Genomic DNA, 20,339 nt, shown 5'->3' with positions numbered 1-20,339 from the left:
TAGTGAAAGTTGATATCTATCAATGCTTGCACTGACTGCTAGAAACCTGAACACCAGAAATATTTTTTACAACTCATCTCATTACTGGAAAGACTGTTCCATTCTGTAATTTCAACATGAGCAAACCTAAGCTGTCCAAGAACAGCAGGAGAAAGGCAACGGCTGAAAGTTTATATGTGGAAATTTGCTTGAATAAGGGACAAAGGGACAAAGATTTAAAAATTGCACTTTATTCTCTAAAACGAAGCTAGAAAAAAATACATAAAGCTGAAAATTTAAAAAAGGACTGTCCGGTGACGTTCAAATCAAATCATGCATTTACACAGGTGACATTGGTCACTGCCAGTCCAGGGCCAGGCTATGCTTGAGGCTAGGTTCACACATGTCTGGCTCGGTTTTGTTCACCGGTTCAGGTGCGATTCCAAGCGGACACAAAATCGCACAGGACCCTTTTCAAAAACAGACCGCGGCTGCCCCGGACAGGTATGAACCAACTCCATTGAAAGCCAGTCTAGTTCATATGTTATGCGAATCGGACGCGGTTAAAACCACATCTGACTTGCATATATGTGAACCGAGCCTTAATGTTTATGGCTAGTTTGCCAGATATGTTAAAAAGCTTTCTGAGCAGAAGGCTGGAATCCTGCATGCTCAATTATGCAAATTCTGACTTTAGTTCCCAGGGTCAAGATCTGGTACAACAATTCCTATATCTCACTCAGTCAAGCTGCAGTTATATTGATGGATCAACAGTGAGGCACAAAAGATGGTGGGCCAGATCCAGACTACCAAAAGGTTGTAAAGTGTTTCAAAAGGCCCAGTTGCTTTTTTTTCAACTTTGAACCCAAAGCCATGCTTGCACAGAATAGGGTTAGCACTTACTAACCTCCCCACCACCAATACCTGCTGTGTCCAGGAGCTACGCCGACTAAACCATCTTTGGCATCCAGACCACTTCTAGGTGCCTGGCGCCCCATTGTGTCTTGTAAAGTAGGGTCCGGAGAAATTACAACAGGCAGAGAGGAACCAGGCATTTGACACTTCTGGAAGTATACTGGATGCCTAGTGTAATTTCTTTCTTTTCTAATATTTATTGAAACTTTGAGGAAAAAATAGGTTTCCAACACTTAAGAAAAAATATATCAGTATTCAGCCAGCGTAATTTCTTTGAGACAGCAATTACTAGTTGTTGGAAGAACAAGTGTTAACCATTTTCATTGCAAATGAATAGTGAGTCTCTTTAAAAAAACTGCTTAATTGTACAAATACTTGCAGGTGCCTCAAATGTTATGTGCAGGTAAATAATGGGGCTGTAAGTTACTCTGTACATGGATCAACAGCTTGGACATGGACAGTACTTAATAGAAGCCAGTTTCCAATGGCTTAGTTGCTGCCACTCAGGGCAATTTTTCCACAGATTTTTTTGATTGTTTTAAATACGGTGAACATAACTCAGAAACATTTATTTTGTAAAAAGTAATGACAATTTACAAAGGCTTTCTGCGGTTTTATTTTCCCCCCAAAATGCAGTAAAACACTATTTATCTGATCTCAATGTGTATGCCATATTCATGACACTTTTCTTTCCCCTCCCACCCGTTGCCATTTGATAATCTTTTCTGGAAAATCAACATTTGCAGAGAACAGGATTCTTAACACACAGAACAGAATTACCTGTGGATGGATTACAGTGGACAGCAGCCTGGACGTGATCTTTCTCATCCTCGGTGATCATATAATCTTCAAGGGCTCCTGTGACATTAGAAGCAAAGTGTAATTAACTGGCAGTTATCATAAGGTGTGCCTGTTACTGCTTTCTCTAAATATACCCAGATATAGCAAAACATAACCAGATATAGCCAGAAAAAAAAGAAAAAAAAGGTTGCCGATAACACACTCCAGAAAAGTTTACATTTTAAGCTCAATACTCAGTCTATCTTTGCAATACAGACACATTTCTCCATGTTTTACCCATTTAAAAAAAAATGCATGTATGGCAAAAAATCTATCAACTCCAAACTTCCTTTTTGGAATGGCAAAGTGCGTTTGCTGCACTGCAATCCTAAGCAGCGTTATCAGCCCTGCCTGCTGGACTACAAAACTACACCTATCCCTCTTCACATGCATACATTTCCAAGCAAAACAATGCAAAATGTCCCCAAGAGACATGTCTTCACTATAAAAAGCCTGTTCTCATACAGTGTGTAGAAAAAGGGTTCTTGGGAGATATGGTTCTGGGGGTGTGCATACTTTAATAGGAACTGAGCCCCTGCAAGAATTATACAAGCCTGGTGTTGGAACAGGGAGTGAAACAAAGTTATTTCTCACTATGGCAGCAAGGTTATTACAAAAAAAAAAAAAAAAAAAAAAAAAGCTGAGACATGTTCTAAAGAATCCTATTTGCTCCTAGGAAGGTTTGGGGATAAAATTAGTTAATGCCTGGAAAAATACAGCATGTACTCGAGTATAAGCCAAGGTAGTTTATAATACATCCATCCTCGCTCTGCCTTGTCGTCATGCCTGCCCACCCAAAAGTGAATTTCAATTATAATGAACTGCAGTCTAGTCTTTAGAGTCTTTTAGAATTTCCAAGGGTAACAATCCAAAGCAAAGTGTGTTTTAATACAGCGTTGACCTCATAAAATAATTGGGATTTCACACCCTGTAGTCTATGCCCTGTATGTTTCTCAGTTTGAAAGGGGTTTAAACATTTTCATACACTATGTATGCCTTTACTTTAAAATTCCACTTTTAATATTTTTCTAGAACATTAACTTTGCTAAGTGAAGAGTCTTTATTCCATTAGTAGAAGGTCTCCATATTTTCATTTGATTTCCTGCATGAAGGGATCTTCATTGAGAAAAGGCAAAAACATTTCAAACAAAGATGAACCAACCCATGTGGCCCAATCAAAACTTATTTTTTATTAATTTGCTGAAAGATTAACTTCAATAGTGTGACAATAAATTACATCCTTGGTTTACTTTCCTAGTTCCAATGTGCTCTTTAGTATATCTTTTTGTCTATTTTACCCAGTATTAACCTGGTGGTTACATACCTTTCTCATGGTCCATCAGTAATTTCTGATACTTTGATCCATCATCTTCAATAGTTGAGGTCAAATAGGAGTCACAGGCAGAAAATGCACAGCACTGGTAAGCGTACGGGACAGACACTGACCTTAAAAATAGACAGAAACCCAACATCAAGAACAAGTGGTATGTAATGCATTATGTGATAAATGATACATTGCACAGATGTTTCAAGATCAAAAAAGAAAATTACACCCTCATCGATAGAAAAAAAAAAAAAGTAAAGAAAACTATAATGGTCGTATAGACACAAATACAATTTGAACTGGATAGTTTATTTCTTCAAGGTTATATTCTGACAAAAACCATGTCCATCTAAATTGGCTGCAGGATGTGGATGAGCCAACAATGATAGATTTGACTGTGCCAAAATAATTTTCCACCCAGTTCAGTCTGTTTTCAAACCGACTTCTATAAAGTCAGGTGGTGCTTGAAAAGGCACCCATGGCCAAATTTTGGCTGATTCGATAGAACTTGTTTACATTCGAGCTGTATATGGCTATTCTTATTGTGCCTGGATCCAGTTATTGCTTGGACCATGGGGTTTTCATTTTTACCTTACCACACAGTGACTAAAGAACTGAGCATTGGAAAAAACACTTACTGGAGTTTCAGAAACTCTTTTGCAGGCAGTGACTCTTTGAAGGAAGGATTGCCCGTAAGCCTTAGCTGGGCTAGGCCATGAAGTCCTCCAGTAGGAAACGTTGTCAGGTCATTAAAACTGAGGTCTCTGAAAACACAAGTACATATCAGCAGACTGCCAGATATAAAAAAAAAAAAAAAAAAAAACACAAGCAACAAAAACAAAAAAAAAAAAAAAAACACAAGCAACAAAAACAAAAAAAAAAAAAAAAAAAGTGTATTCACTCCTACCCTCCCTGAACAAAAAAAAAAAAAAAAAAAAAAAAAGCAATATAAATGTAATATATTGCAGCTTTACAGGCCTTAGATGTAGTGGCTGCATTCATTTTTCCTCCTAATTTTCATCTAGTGATTCTGCCAGTACTACACTTCCTGCCCTAGGGTGACAACACTCACTCACTTGCACTGTATCTATGGAGGAGCAGCACTGTCACTCTCCTGAAACACCTCATCTCCATTACATAGGTGGTGTAATATAGTTCAAACAAGATAGCAAGATAGCAAAAAAGTCAACATTGCGTGAGATCTCAGTTCAATACACAGGAAGTGACAAGGACACAAGATTTCTGGCAGAATCAACATGAATATTTTTGTACTTGCAGAAAAGGGACTTGCATGCTGCAGTATACATTTTGTTCTTTAACAGCCTTTATCTGAACTCATACTGTGGTAGTTGCTAGTTACCTCAGTGGTATGTCACTTATGGCTTTCTTCTATTCTTACAGCCTAAAAGTGGGCTTTTAGATTCCCTGTATACAGGAGCATGTCTGTGCGAGGCAAACAATGTGTTTGCCTCGGGTGGCATTGCCCCCCAGGCGACCGCGCTATAGCCAAATGACGGCTACAGAGCGGTCGTCCGGTTCTGAGAGGACATCTATTGACACCCTCCTAGAACCCTGCGGGATCTGTGATCAGTGTAAAAAGGGTTATCTACAATGATAATCAGGGCACTGATCATCACCGCCCCGATTATCAGTGCTTCCCACGAGCGCCGCCTCATCAGCGGCTACATTGACCACATATTTGGCCCTTGGACTAATCACTTTCCCCATAGGCAAGAACTAAAAGTGGCTGAGGTTACATTTATTTAAAAGCAAAAAATGAACATGATATTTAAATTGTGTAAGAGGTAAGGGAAGGAAGTGAATGAAAAAAGTCCAAATAACGGTAAAGAGTACACTTTAAGACTCCTTTCCCACATAGCGCCGCTTTTCGGCCGATAGCGGTGAGCTTTTAATAGGGTTAATAGCACCCGTGTTGCGGCGCTTCGGCAGCATTGCCCATTCATTTCAAAGGGAAGGGGTGGTTTGAAATCGGTGTATACAAAGCTACCGCCCTGCCCCAAAGATGCTGCTTGCAGGACTTTTTTTCCCTTCCTGCAAGCACACCGCCCCAGTTTTCACACTGGGGTGGCTTGAGGGGTGCTTTACAGGTGCTATTTTTAGCGCTAAAATGCCTGAAATGCGCCCCAGTGTGAAAGGGGTCTTAACCAAAGGTGGACCTCATCTTGAGAGACCTTCAAGTTTAATGCAGAAGGGACTCCCAATCCCAAAAACTTCTTTTGCTTAGAACAAAAAAACTGCATTATCAGAGGTCACCTTTAGCACTACTACAGGTGAAGACAGGTATTACAGTTAAACAATTGAAATACAATGACATAATCAAATAAGACAACTTAGTCTGGTGAAGAAACAGTAACCACCAAGGTGGCACTTACTAATAAGGGGATTTGCTATAAGACACTTAGGGGGTTATTTACGAAAGGCAACTGCACTTTGCACTACAAGTGCAAACTACAACTGCAGTCGCTGTAGATTAGAATAAAGAACAGCATTTTAGCTTGCACATGATTGGATAATAAAATCAGCAGAGCTTTCCCTCATTTCAGATCTACCCCTCTTATTTCCAACGATTGTACTTCCAAGTGCACTTTGCACTTGTAGTTTGCACTTGTAGTGCAAAGTGGATTTGCCTTTCGTAAATAACCCCCACAGTGCCTGACTAAAGTTATAACAGCTGTGACCCCAAGAAGAATAAAGAGTGCAGCTTCAAGCACTAAAACACACAACAGCCCGATGGCTTCATTGCTGTTGGTTGGTGGCATCTACCAGGGTTTGTCCAGCCTACCAAAAATGACTTTCAAAAAGAATAAGGAGCCGCATACCAGTTGCCAGCCCAATCACCATGTGTAGAACAGCTTCAGTGTTTCTCCTCCCAAACCACGTCCCTCTAATGTGGTTCACCCTTCCACGGACATAGTCATAGATGTACGACTAAGCCTGTGGGAGCGTGAAACACCTCCAAGGGGCATGGATTGGGAGGAGACCAGCTTAAGCCATTTTTCTACACATGGTGATTCAGCTGGCAACTGGTATGTGGCTCCACATTCTTTTTGACAGTCATTATAGCCATGGCCACCCATGCAATCACTGTGAGGCTCAGAAACACTGGGGGCCCAACACAGTATTCCTATAGAATAATTTATACAGACTGCAACATCCCAAATGTCTATATACTTGGAAACAGAAGTAAAAACGATTCTGTATCCCTAGAAGGATGCATAGTTACATCCCTCAAGACATACCTTTCCTTAAGCGTGGATCCACTTAATTTAAACTGGAATCCTCCTAAACATGTAGGATCGTTTTGACATGAGGCCACTGGAGGTCTGTGTTGTCTTGTAACCATGGTTTATAATACTATATTACAGAATTCACTTCTGGACATGCATCTGACATTTCCTATATCACCGCAAAAATCTTAATCTGACTAAAATGCACTTTCAAAGCATGTTTGTTGTTTTAATGTTACATTACGTGGTTTCTGTTTCTACCCTGGGGGTCTGTGATCTTATTAAACCCTTTAGAAAGTAAATCCTCTTAGAAAATGAAAAGCAGCTTGGTAATGTTAGGAAAGGAGGAAGAGAATGCACTTACAGTTTAGATATGGAAGCCAAAGTTGTGAAAGCGTCACTGTGAATCCAACGGATGGAATTCCTGCTGAGGTCTCTGCAATGGTACAACAAACCTACATTACTAATCCTTTAAAAAAATATCCCTAGTTTCAGCAAATGAAGCTTTGCAAGTCAATTCCACTCAATAACTCTGGTGGGCTGAAACACGTGTCTACTTATTTGTCAGCACTAAGAGCCAAACTGGCCTGAGCTTAGCGAACGTCTGATCAATCCGCATCCAGGCCTCCTGTATACTAGCAAAGAAGAATACTGGGCAGCCCACACAGCCTCACTGGTTGCCAAGATGAAGGTGGGCACACAGTTCATTGGTTGTTATGGTGTGCCCGCTTACATCTTAGCAACCAATTAAACTGTGTGGGCTGTTCAGCCTATCTATACTCTGCGCAACAGATTCTCACTCTGCCCCTCCCAGGAGGCCCTTGAAAAGACATTCACTTCTGCAATCGCCAAAGAATCAGGTGGTGGGTTGTTGAAGAGGAATCAGGTGGTGGGTTGTTGGAGAGGTACATTTCAGTGGGTTGGGATGACTTTACACAGACCCTGTTACTTAGCCTGCATGGGCAAAGTGACATTGAGGTTGATTTACTAACACTGGAGAGTGCAAAATCTGGTGCAGCTGTGCATAATAGCCAATCAGCTTCTAAATTAAGCTTGTTCAATCAAGCTTTGACCAAAAAATAAAAAAATGGAAGCGGATAGGTTTCTATGCAGAGCTGCACCAAAATTTTCACTCTCCAGGTTTTAGTAAATCATCCCCATTGACTCCTTAAAGCTGAACCCTAGGTAGATATAGAAGTTTATTACTCATTACTACATCTTTACATTCAATTTTGTAAATTCAAGCCATGTAAGTATCTGAATTTCCCCTGGTATTACCTGAAGTCATGTGACAGAGGAGAAAATGTCTTTAAACCCTGTGTAAGCTCTGACATAGATCAACACAGACTACACAGGGATTGGCGTTATCGCTTCTACAGGTGAACAGATGGGCAGGGGCGCATCAGAAAGGTGCCCAATCAAGAGAAGTTGTTACTTTGTCCAAAAGGGGCAAAATAGATTATTTTTAAAATGGAAATACAGTGAAGAAGTAAAAAAATTGTGAGCAGGCAAGCAAACTTACTTGCAATCACTTTAAAACACATTGTACATTCTTGGTACGCCTTGGTGCCAGGATGAATGAACTCCTGTGCACATGTGCAGAGTTGCATCATCCCCTGCCAGCCAATCAAGAGAGCTTGCTGGCATTGCCTCTGGAGTACTGCCAAGAATGGCTCCCCTTCAAGACCAGACCAAGAAAAGTTTATATGTGAATATTCACAGGTACGGCAATAACCTTGGCGGATAATTCTGCTAAAGTGGTGCATCTAATATGGTGACCACAGGTCCCAGTTGCCATACAGCCATCTCCCATCACTCCTGCTAAAAAGATTTAACTACCTGAGATATACATCAAGGACAGCCAGGGAATAGAGGTTAACTTATTGTAAGGAATAGATAAGAGTACTTCATCAGACTCCATACTTACAGCACACGCAACGATGTCAAGCCTTGTAAAGACTCGTTTTGAACTTCAGTAATTTGATTGTGTTGCAGGTAACTATAAGTAGAACAAACACATTAATCTACAAATTGTAACCTGCTGTGTAATATATAAAAAATAATTATAGACCAAGCAACTGACATCAATGTTTTATGACAGGAGCTATATGAAAGTTTACTTAGTACACAGACACCTTTTAAAAGCTTTTCTGATGCCACACCAGTATTTACAAGTGTACAATAAGATTATACAAAATCAAAACACATTATGGAAGACCAAAATAAAAAAAAAGGTTTAATCCACTTGTCAATGTACTGGAGAGAAAAAAAAAAGGAGGAGAGACCTATTGTAAAGTAGATCTTATACCAAAACTATTTTTGTTGAGGGGTTAGAACTCTTTTCAGGTTTATATTGTCGTACGTGTTCCCACTAGGAAGATTAACATAGCTAATTATAACAGTGACAATTGCTACCTGGGCAGAAAGTGATGGTGACAATTTGGTAAGAGAATTTCCACTCAGTTTGGAGAAAGATATCCTCTCAATTCCGGTTGTGTCTCAAGGGACAGGAAGTGAAGAAAAATCCAAATTTTAAAAAGACAAAAAAACAAAAACAAACAAGTTTACATAAAATTTAAATTCTGTTTCTTCTATGTTTTGGTGATATTAAAAGAAAAGTGTGGGATTATAAAAAACCTGCCATCTGTCCTCTGCTGCCTCCAAGACCAAGAACTGAGCAGTCAAAGACTTCTACACTCGTTTCTCGGTACACAATAGAAAGAGAAGGGTGCACCGACCTAGCGCATTACCTCAAAAAATACAACAAATATACTCAAACATAATTGTGTAAACGCATATCATAGCATATATTATCGACAGCCTGAAGGTCTAATCAAGTCCGTCGGTACTGCCGGAAGTCCAGGAGGCATTTGAAAATGGTTGATGCATTTCAAGGGAGAACCATCTTCACTACCCTGGCTCTGGTGAAATGCGTCAGTCATTTTTGGACGCCTCCTGGTCTTTTGGCAGTATTGATGGACTTGATTAGACCTTCAGGCAGTCAATTTCCCTTGCTAAGATAGGTGTTTAAAAATTGTCATAATTTACATTTGGGAGTATATTTATTGCTGTTTTTATCTTGAAATACATTTCATTGAGTTAATGCGCTAGGTTGATGCGCCCTTCCCTTCCTATTGTTCTTTTTCAGTCTGAGGATACACATCGTCCTGAGAGGGCAGCAAGACCGTTGGCGTTAAGAAGGCATTTTAGACTGTGTACCTCTGGGTCTACCACTGCGAGAGCAGGAGAATGCTTGTTTGTTAAATAACTCGGTTCTCAGTATTCAGTGGAGCACTGGGCTGTGGAGGGGGCGAGACCGGCTGGCTCAGGCTCTCAGCAATGCGCTGAGAGGCTGAGCCAGCTGCCACTGAGCCATCTGGGTGGACCCCAGCATTAAAGTCTGGATCCCTCTAGAGCTTGGACCCTCTAAGTAATGCCAGCTAACAGCAGATTTTAGCCTACTGTCGGCTGAATATGGGTCAAAGGAGTGCAGAACTAAGTGCACTCTCCCGTGACCCACAGGAGAAGTTTGATTGAAATATCTTTGGCCCTACTTCTCCTTTAATCTTGCTAAACCTACATTACTCAGTCACATAAAAAAGAGGCCTATTGGTCAAGTTGACTGCATGCCCATTTCATACATTGGCCAATAATTTTTTAGTTGCAAAAGTCTTCTGGATTTGCCAAGAAATTTCTAGAACCTCCACCCACGTCTATCTTATTAAGTAGTGATAAGCAATGACAAGAAAATGTTGACAAGTCTGTGAAAAGGGTCCAAAAATTTATAAGAAAGGGCACAAAATAGTAAAAAATGTGCCTCTATGAATACTTAAGATACATGGGGGATCGGGTGGATAAAATTGTGTCTAAAGTTGGCCATACGCTGCTCAAGTTTCTGCAATTCCAGCTGAATCGGGTGAAATTCAAGTCATAGGTGGCCCTGTCAGCGCCACCTGGTTCAAAAATGCCCGAAGGAGCTGGCTGGAAAATAATCAGCTGAGCAGTGACTGCATACAATCAGATGCAGTCACTGTTCAGGTATTCAGGCAGTCTCAGCTGTTTGAATCCAACAGCCTACAGTTTAGATTCCTCCATCCATGGTCTTTAGTGTGGATGGGGGAATCAATTGATTTCACTCATTTGAAATGCAAGGATGAATGAGAGAAAACTAAACATGTATGGCTAGCCTTAGTCAATCAAAGATCTGTCTTGTCCATGGCTGCTTTAACCATTAGATAGACCATTTGATAGGGGCTGTTGCTTACATTTCCTCCAATGAACTGCATCCTTTCAATCCATTCAGATCTGTTATTTCACTGTAGGAAAGGTCTCTAAGACAAAAAAAGGAGAACGAGAATTAAGATATTTAAATTGTAGTCTTCTACTGTACTGTACTGTCTACTGTAGCCTTCTTAAAGAACATCATAAAAACCACTCAAACGTGAACAACTCAGGACAGAAATATGAATGGCATAAAAAAATTACAGGAATGGTCATTGCTGACTTATTTGAAGGTATTAGCTCTCTACTTGCTTCACGATTTGGTCCATCAATAAAAAAAGCATGTATACTTTACATGCATGTACTTCTCCTGCATCTGTGACTCACCAAATGGTAAAGCTAGTGATGGAAGGGCATCCCCAGAGCCTAAAAACAATGGCAGCTCCACTGTGTTACCTTTCTAGGTTCCCTTTAATAAAAGCAAAGTGTGTTCATGCCAGCCCCTACTTACATATATACCACTCTTTGCTACCCCACTAATTCCTTTGCTGATGGGAGCATAGAGAAACAGTTGGTATTTATGGGTATGGGGATCATATGACAACTCAGGTGCTTGGTGATTGGTCCAGCACTGTCATATGGCAGCAGGGAAAGTTGACTTTGAGCTTACAGAAGGTTTTTTAATCTCTTCACTCCCAACAGTGAACAGAGTGGTGCGAAAAGGGACGTGTGAGGATTAGATGCTGCAGGGGCAACTTGTTTGTCCTCCATGTTCAATTTAAAGGAAACCTCTATTGGGAGAAATAAAATTGCTGCCTTTATGACCTCCTTTTTAAACCCTTCCCAACCAGCCGCTGCAGTTGTACTGCGGCAGGTTGGCTCCCCTGGGCGAAACGATGCAACTGTACGTCAGTTCGCCTTTTGACCACTAGGGGGCAGGCGCCACGCTAGAGCTGATACGAGTTCCTGGCGGGCACGATGACCGCTGGGCACCCGCGATCGCTTGTGACAGAGTGAGAACTGGGATCTGTGTGTGTAAACAAAGTATGAACATTGATCTCTCTCCTCCTCTAGTCAGTCCCATCCCCCACACAGTTAGAACACACACTAGGGAACACAGTTAACCCCTTAATCGCCCCCTAGTGTTAACCCCTTCCCTGACAGTGACATTTATACAGTAATCAGTGCATTTTTATAGCACTGATCGCTGTATAAAAAGGTGTCAAAAGTGTCCAATTTGTCCGCCGCAATATCGCAGCCCTGATAAAAATCACAGATCACCGCCATTACTAGTAAAAAAAAAATTAATTAATTAAAAAATGGCATAAATCTATTCCCTATTTTGTAGATGCTATAACATTTGCGCGAACCAATTAATATACGCTTATTGCAATTTTTTTACCAAAAATATGTGGAAGAATACATATCAGCCTAAACTGAGGAAAAAAATTTTTTTTTTTTTTTTTTTTTTTTTAAATTTGGGATATTTATTATAGCAAAAAATAAAAGATAGTGTTTTTTTCAAAATTGTCGCTCATTTTTTGTTTATAGTGCAAAAAATTAAAACTGCAGAGGTGATCAAGTACCACCAAAAGAAAGCTCTATTTGTGGGAAAAAAAAAGGACGTCAAATTAAATCAACGCAGTTCCGTATTGCAAAAATGGCCTGGTCATTGAGCTGCCAAATCTTCCGGGGCTGAAGTGGCTAAAGTACTAAGGGTCTGACTATTTCTGAAGTCACTGACCTGAATAAGTATGCAGCATGTAAAGTCCAAACTTTTAACCTGCAAAGTAGAGATGTACCGAAACATATCGGTCGAAAATAGTGTTTTTCGGCATTTTGCCGATAAAGAAAAAGTTGGTGATAATGGCGCCAAAAATGCACACGATTTTACTGTGCTTTTAACTGACCAAAAATGCAGCAAGCAAGGTTTTTAACACCACAACCGACCAGTGTGAAGACATGCATAGAATTTAAAGGGATGCATTTTTCTTGAGCTTTTCTTGCACTAAAGGTGCCAATAATGGCCAACAATAAAATTCATATTCATTTATTATAATAATTTATAATATATATACTGTATATAATATATATATATATATATATATATATATATATAATATTTATAATATATATAATATATATATACATACATACACACACACACACACACACATAAAAAAAAAAAAAATATATATATATATATATATATATATATATATATATATATATTTATTTATTTAATTTTATTTTTTAAACTGTCATTTTCAGTTAAGTGCATTCTGAGTTTTCAGTTTCGGCACCAAAATTTCCATTCGGTGCACCTCTACTACAAGGTATTGAAGCTACTTGATCAGCAAGACACCCAAATTGAAAACTTTGTTTCAACTTAGCCTCGGTTCACACCAGAGGCGGCACGACTTGCAGGTCGCCTCACCGAGGCGACCTGCACAAGACTGCCCGGGTGACTTGCAAAACGACTTCTGTATAGAAGTCTATGCAAGTCGCCCCAAGTCGCCCCCAAAGTCGTACAGGAACCTTTTTCTAAGTCGGAGCGACTTGCGTCGCTCCCCTTAGAACGGTTCCATTGTACAGAACGGGAGGCGACTTGTCAGGCGACTAGGTCGCCTGACAAGTCGTCCCTGTGTGAACCGAGCCTCACAGTTTCTGATCCTATATTACTTCTACGTATTTCTGGCCTAGTATTTCTCTAGTGCTTTAATTCTGCAACTAGTTGAAATGTAGATTCCTGTTTTTTTTTTTTTTTTTATATACACGCATTTTTTTTGAAAAACTCAAATCTATCTTAAAAAAAAAAAGTTACTTTATTTCTATTTTTTTTCAGTGCCAGTTGGCTCAGCTGAGGTCCATAACATTATTTTACACTACAATCTCAAACGGCTTATCCTCTTACTTTGTTTTCCTATTTGTTCAGCAAAGATGCCGATCGCTCCAACACAGAAATAGTAACTAAAGGCAGAATGTTAAAAATGTGTTTGATCTTGCAACCAGAGCAAAAAGAAAATGTCAAGCTGATCAAAAATTTTATTCCGGTAAAGGTTTTGGTACTTTTGGCTATTTACACACTGAAAATGTACCATAGTACCTCTTTCATAACTGGATTCCGTAGTGTTTTTAAATATATATTTGGTATAACTGATGGATGACGCCGACCCAAAATACGTTTCATACCAGGATAAAGCAACATGGCACATATAAGCAAATTAAAGATGTATTAACTTACAGAGATCGAAGCATCTTCTGCTCCTGGCACAGGTTCAGTGGAATGCTTCTGATCTTTGTGCCTGTTAACGTCCTGTAAAACACAAGGTATTTTGAAACTTGATCTTCATCTATAGGTTGCTATGTCAAATATTTAAAAAAAAAACATAATTTAGACATCAAAAGATGGTTTCTAAAGTCACTGACAGGTTCTCCTACTGAGGTCAGTTCCCAATTTTTTTCCACCACCGCCAACTCTGACCTGACAAGGTAGAGAAGGTAGAACAGTGCTGTATAAAAGAGACTCAAGTGCCATCCTTCTAAAGATGGCGATTTTGTACAATACATGTTGCATCAGAAATCGCACTAGTGTGAACCAGGACTTAATAAGGCAGCTGTAGAAGGTGCTGCTGTCATAAGAAAATAAAACCATGCCAGATGAGAGATATACAAAGTTACATTTCGTCGACTAATACATTGGGTGATCTGCATATATTAAAAAAAAAAAAAAAATTCTGTTTAATACCTTCATGTTTAACCCTTTGTTTACCCTAATCACCCCAAATTAACTCCTCCCTTCGTTATTTTCCTAAAGACTTAAAAAAAAAATTCTATTTTTTAAACCATTAAAAAAAAAATTTGGTTAATTTTTTTAGTTTTTTAGTATTTCATTAAACAAAGTTTTATTCCATTTGTAAATAATTGTAAATAATGTTGCAATGTTTTGTCTAAAATCTTCATAAAATCTTAATTTTAGTGTCATTTAAAAAAAAAAAAAAAAAGACAAATTATGGAATAAAACAGGTTTTCTCTTTACATTTACAATTTTTTTAAAAAACAATGATAAAAGTAGAAACAAGGCTGTTATTTTTTTAGTTTCACTTTTTTCTCTATGGAGTTTTCACGTTTTTGTCTATGGATTACATAAAAAAAAAGCATTACAATATCACGAAAAAACACGAAAAGAAAGCCTTGGTTTTTTTCCTTGAAGTTATTTTGTGATCATAAAACTAAACTAAACTCTGTCGATCAACAATAACTATTTTTAATTCTTATGATGCTGCTAGCATTAGTAAATAGATAGGAATGTACAGTATATTATTTGTACCCATTTTAAATGTTTGTCTTGTTTTCTTTTTTTAGTTGCTTTCTGGTCTAGGCCAAAATGATGTCATACATCCCAGGAGTCTGTGTGGGGATTTGTTTTCTTCTATCTGAAAGAGGGGTTTTCTCTTGCCTGCATGCCTTAGCCAAAGGCAGATGGATTCCAGGAAGAAAATACTACATGAATCATCTGCCTTTACTCAAGATGGCCATGGTTAAAAATGCTAAAGGGGGGGGGGGGGGGGGGGGGGTTCTAAGTGATTTCTACACAAAATAAAGCTTAGAGAAAAGGATGGATAAGTTTGCTGTGAATATTTAAAATGAATTCAATAACATTTTCAGTTTGTGGTGCTCAGATTAGTTTAGCTTCACTTTAGAGTGGTTCCAAAAGGAAGAACGTATTTTATCTTAATGCATTTTATGCATTAAGATAAAAAACTTCCGTGTGCAGCAGCCCTCCTCAGTCCCCCCGATATTAATCTGAACTTATCTCAATCCAGCGATATTGCATGAGAACCTCGGCTGTCCGATACTCCCCTCCTCATTGGTTGAGACAGCAGCAGGAGCCAATGGCAATCAAAGTCAGTGAGCCAATGAGGAGAGAGAGGGGGTGGGGCAGAGCCACGGCTCCATGTCTGAATAGACACACAGAGCAGCTTGCTGTGGGGGCATTCGGTAGGGGGGAGGAGCAAGGTGATCCGGAAAGGGGAGGATCTGGGCAGCTCTGTGCACAACCCATGCACAAAGCAGGCAAGTATGACATATTAAAAAAAAAAAAAAGACATTAATATCACTTTAAGTAATGACAAAGTCATTGCTAGGAAAAAAAAAAAAAAAGGCCATAGCAGAAATGTTTTTCCTAATCTGCCTTTACATACGCTGTAATGGTCTTTAACCGCTTGCCGACCAGCGCACGCCGATTTACATCGGCAGAATGGCGCTGGTGGGCGGGTGTACAGGTGGGCCGCACAGTGGTGTAGTGGGTAGCACTCTTGCCTAGCAGTAAAAAGGGTAGCTGGTTCGAATCCCAACCATGACACTACCTGCATGTTCTCCCTGTGCCTGCGTGGGTTTCCTCACTCCCCACACTCCAAAGACATGCTGGTAGGTTAATTGGCTTCTGTCCAAAAAATTGGCCCTAGTATATGAATGTGAGTTGGGGACCTTAGATTCTGGGCTCCTTGAGGGTAGGGGCCGATGTGAGTGTGCGATGTATGTGTGGAGCGCTGTGTAAATTGACGGCGCTATATGAGTATCTTAAATAAATAAGGATAATTGTAGACATGCACCAACACTCACTAAGGTTGAACTGGATGGACTGGTGTCTTTATTCAACCTTACTAACTATGTAAGAAGCGGTGCAGCTGGTGCATGTGCACCGCGGTCTCCGTGACCTTGGGACCCGTGGACTCGATGCCCGTCCGGTGCACGCGATTGTGTCACAGAGAGGTAGAACGGGGAGATGCTTCTGTAAACAAAGTGACAGGACAGAGATCACTGCTCTCTGTCATCGGGAGCAGTGATCGCTGTCATGTGAGGTGTAGCCCCTCCCCCCCACAGTTAGAATCACTCCCCAGGAGTGATTCTAACTTAACCCCTTCACCGCCCCCTAGTTTTAACCCTGCCAGTGAAATTTACACAGTAATCAATGCAATTTTTATAGCACTGATCGCTGTATAAATGCCAATGGTCCCAAAATAGTGTCAAAAGTGTCCGGTCTGTCTGCCATAATGTCGCAGCCCCGATAGAAATTGCAGATCGCCGCCATTACTAATAAAAAAAAAAAAAAAATTAAAAATAAAAATGCCATAAAACTATCCCCTATTTTGTAGACGCTATAAATTTTGCGCAAACCAATCAATATACGCTTATTGTGATTTTTCTTACCAGAAATATGTAGAAGAATAAAATTTATATATTTTTGGGGTATATTTATTATAGCAAAAAGTAAAAAAATTATGTTTTTTTTCAAAAATTTACGCTCTTTTTTTGATTATAGCGCAAAATAATAAAAACCACAGAGGCGATCAAATACCACCAAAAGAAAGACCTATTTGAGGGGAAAAAAAAAGGACGTCAATTTTGTTTGGGTACAACGTCGCACGACAATTGTCAGTTAAAGTGACGCAGTGCCACATCGCAAAAAGTGCTCTGGTCGGGAAGGGGGTAAATTCTTCCGGGGCTGACTCGGTTAAAACATATCAGCCCTTGTCCTTGTGCATAACCTAAGTTTGTCAAGTCCGGTGTGAACGTAGATTCACAAATTTTCCAGATGCACGCCACTTTGGCAATTGCAGTTAATCAACCTGAGCTCAGATGTTTTAGGCTCCTACACACTCCTGTCATTTTATTAACAGGCCCATAGGGAATTTCCCACAACACACATTTTTTCATGTACAATCTATAAACTATAATTTCCTCTCATTTTCTAACATGATAGGAACATTGGTTGCTATTGAAATCCTTTCCAGCTTTATTTCCTTCAGGTTTTATCCTAAAGTCTGGGTACAGCTCAATAATCCCAGTCATTTGTATCACTCACAGGCTTTCCAGGTTTACTGTTCCAGTCAAGTTTGGGAACCATAGGATGTCAGATGCTCCTCGAATAACCCTATTGAATAAATGTTTAAAAAAAAAAAGGTACAAATTCAGTTTGAACTTATAAGATCAGTGAGACTTCAAAATACTTCAGTCCACCACTCTACTAAACGTAAATATGGAGGCACTCAGATTATGAAAGGCTAAAATGATTGTCAGAGATTCTAGTTTTTTTATGGTTTGTACAACTGCCATTTGCTGGGTTCACAGCCAGACATTCTTGCCATCAGCAAATTTATTGCATAAAAGACTATACAGAGATGGGGGCAGATACAAAAAGACCTGGCAGCTGATAGGGAGAAGTTGGTACTTCTGTTGGCATCAAATATGAGCTTTTCACACTTTGTGCGACCTAGTTTTGTGTTTGGTACTCGTAGCAGGAGTAGATCATTTAAGGATCCGATAATATGCAGCCTGTTCATTTTTTTGTTTTGTTCTGCCAGCTGGAATAAAAGTCCAAATGATTATATTCAGGCTGATCATTTTGTGTATGGTTCTGTGGGCTGGAAGAGAAGAACTATGATGAAATCCCAATAATTTTATGTTTGGTTTTGACAGCTGGCATATAAAACTCAATGTTCAGCCTGAAATGGTTTGGTTCTATGTGATGAAATAGAAGACTCAGTGATCAGAACATGCAGCTATATTTTGTGTTTGGTTCTGTGAGCTTAAATTGAGGATTCAACAGTCTTTACAAGTGGTCTCCAAACTGCGTCCCTTTGCTTGCTTTTATCCGGGCCCTTGAGGCACGATTATATCCACTGACACCAAAGAAGGGGCACAATTCCTACCAATGATGAAGCACAGTTCCTCCCACTTACACATGCAATGTGGCACAATTCCTATTAATGACCCCAATGATGGGGCACAGGTCCTCCCAATGATTCCAACAATGGGACCCAATAACACCAATGATGGGGCACAATTCCTCACAGCGACACCAATGATGGGGAACAATTTTTCCTAATTACACAAGCGATGTGGCACAATTCCTAACAATGACACCAACATAGGGACACAGGTATTCCCAATGTTCCAACAATGGGGCCCAATGACACCATTGATGGGGCACAATTCCTTGCAGTAACACCAATGATGGGGAACAATTTCTCCCAGTTAAACAAGCGACGAGGCACAATGCCTACCAATGACACCGATGATGAGGCACAGGTCCTCCCAATAATTCCAACAATGGGGCCCACTTACAATGATGGGGCACAGTTCCTCCCAATGACACCAATGATAGGGCACAATTCCTTGCAGCGACACCAATGAAGGGGAACAATTCCTCCCAGCGCCATCAATGACGAGGAACAATTCCTCCCAATTACACAAGCAATTTGGCACAATTCCTACCAATGACACTAATGATGGGGCACAGGTCCTCCCAATGATTCCAACAATGGGGCCCAATGACACCAATGATGGGGCACAATTCCTCGCAGTGACAACTATGATGGAGAACAAGATCTCCCAAATACACAAGCAATGTGGCATAATTCCTACCAATGATGGGACACAGGTCCTTCCAATGATTCCCAATGACAACAATGATGGGGCAAAGTTCCTCCCAATGACACAAACGATGGAGCACAATTCCTCTCGCTGACACCAAAGATAGGGCATTGTTTACTACAGCTGATGCTGGGACATTTTCTACTCCTGATGGTCACAGTCCGGCCCCCCTAAATTCTGAAGCACAGTAAACTGGCCCTTTGTTTACAAAGTTTGGAGACCCCTGGTCTTGACCATTCTGTGTTTGTTACAGCAAGTTGGAAGAAAGGACCCAAAGATCAGATTACATGCAGCCTGATCATTGTGTGTTTAGTTCTGTGAGCTGGTGTGAAAGACAAAGGATCACGTTTCATACGGCCTTTTCATTTTGTGTTTGGTTCTCCTAGACTGCATTCCAGCTTGTTAGTAAATAGCATAAAAATTCTCACATGCCAGGGCTCCAAAAAAAAACACTTAAGTTCCTCCAATGATATCACACTCTCTCTGGTCACACTACTTTTTGAAATGAATTAAAATCCCTTTGTTTTTTTTAAATCTTTTGAAGGGGTCCACAGATCAGAGTACAGTTAAACAGTATAATTATAGAAAGCAGACAGAGCCAATATTGCTGTGTCAAGTATCTCACTTCACACATTCTACTAAAGGCTAGACAAGTACTTACAAGAAGCGGAGGTCTGATAAGTTTTGAAAAGCTGAATTCCCAACAAAGGACAACGGATTATCGTACAATTGGCTGTCAGAATTAAAAAGAGAAATAAATACACTGTTAAAACTGGTTTCAATAATTTAGGTCAAAACAGTGGAAGCCTAGAGCTATTATGGTTAGTACTAACCATTATTAACTGATCAACATGGCCATATGTATTGAAAAAGTCACCGTTAGGCACAAGTGAAACACTTGGAATTTAGAAATGTATAACCAAAACCTTGTGAACATTTTGTTTGGTTACTCTAGGTCTGCAGAAAAGGTAATCAAATGTGTCAAAGAGCTGGTTGGCATGTAGTAACCCCTTAAAGTGGAACTAAACCCATTGATTTAAATGGGACTTTAGTGCCTAAAGGGTTTAAAATTCAGTAATACACTGTCTCACCTTACTCTGCACATGCTCAGTTGCTCTCTATTTTTTAGACACTGCCGATTTTGTAGAGGCCAATTTGCTGACGGCCTTAAAGTGGAATTAAACTCTCTTATACTTTACAGGCAAGGAAGCTGCCTCTGTTTGATCTGCAACTGCCATGGTGCTGCACATTATTAGATTATTATATAGGATTTATATAGCGCCAACAGTTTACGCAGGGTTTTACAATGTAAAGGGGGACAGTACGATTACAATACGGTTCAATACAGAAGGAATAGGAGGGACCTGCTCATG

At 39.8% G+C, this 20,339-nt stretch overlaps 1 protein-coding gene across 1 annotated transcript in view; it reads right to left on the bottom strand.

The window, feature by feature from the left end:
- Nucleotides 1-20,339, bottom strand: part of LGR4 (leucine rich repeat containing G protein-coupled receptor 4) — a 164,780-nt gene that overhangs the window by 7,015 nt on the left and 137,426 nt on the right. Inside the window, exons 9-17 of the mRNA XM_073604539.1 lie at nt 19,628-19,699; nt 17,396-17,464; nt 13,772-13,843; nt 10,572-10,637; nt 8,234-8,305; nt 6,671-6,742; nt 3,697-3,822; nt 3,059-3,180; nt 1,675-1,752 (exon numbers count right to left, since the gene is read on the bottom strand). Of these exons, the coding sequence (XP_073460640.1) occupies nt 1,675-1,752; nt 3,059-3,180; nt 3,697-3,822; nt 6,671-6,742; nt 8,234-8,305; nt 10,572-10,637; nt 13,772-13,843; nt 17,396-17,464; nt 19,628-19,699 (749 nt within the window). The remainder of the gene's footprint in view (nt 1-1,674; nt 1,753-3,058; nt 3,181-3,696; nt 3,823-6,670; nt 6,743-8,233; nt 8,306-10,571; nt 10,638-13,771; nt 13,844-17,395; nt 17,465-19,627; nt 19,700-20,339) is intronic.

The sequence above is a fragment of the Aquarana catesbeiana genome, linkage group LG11 (genome assembly GCF_042186555.1).
Source record: "Aquarana catesbeiana isolate 2022-GZ linkage group LG11, ASM4218655v1, whole genome shotgun sequence".
In the NCBI taxonomy this organism is placed as follows: Eukaryota; Metazoa; Chordata; class Amphibia; order Anura; family Ranidae; genus Aquarana; species Aquarana catesbeiana.
This window is presented reverse-complemented; position numbering and strand designations above follow the sequence as displayed.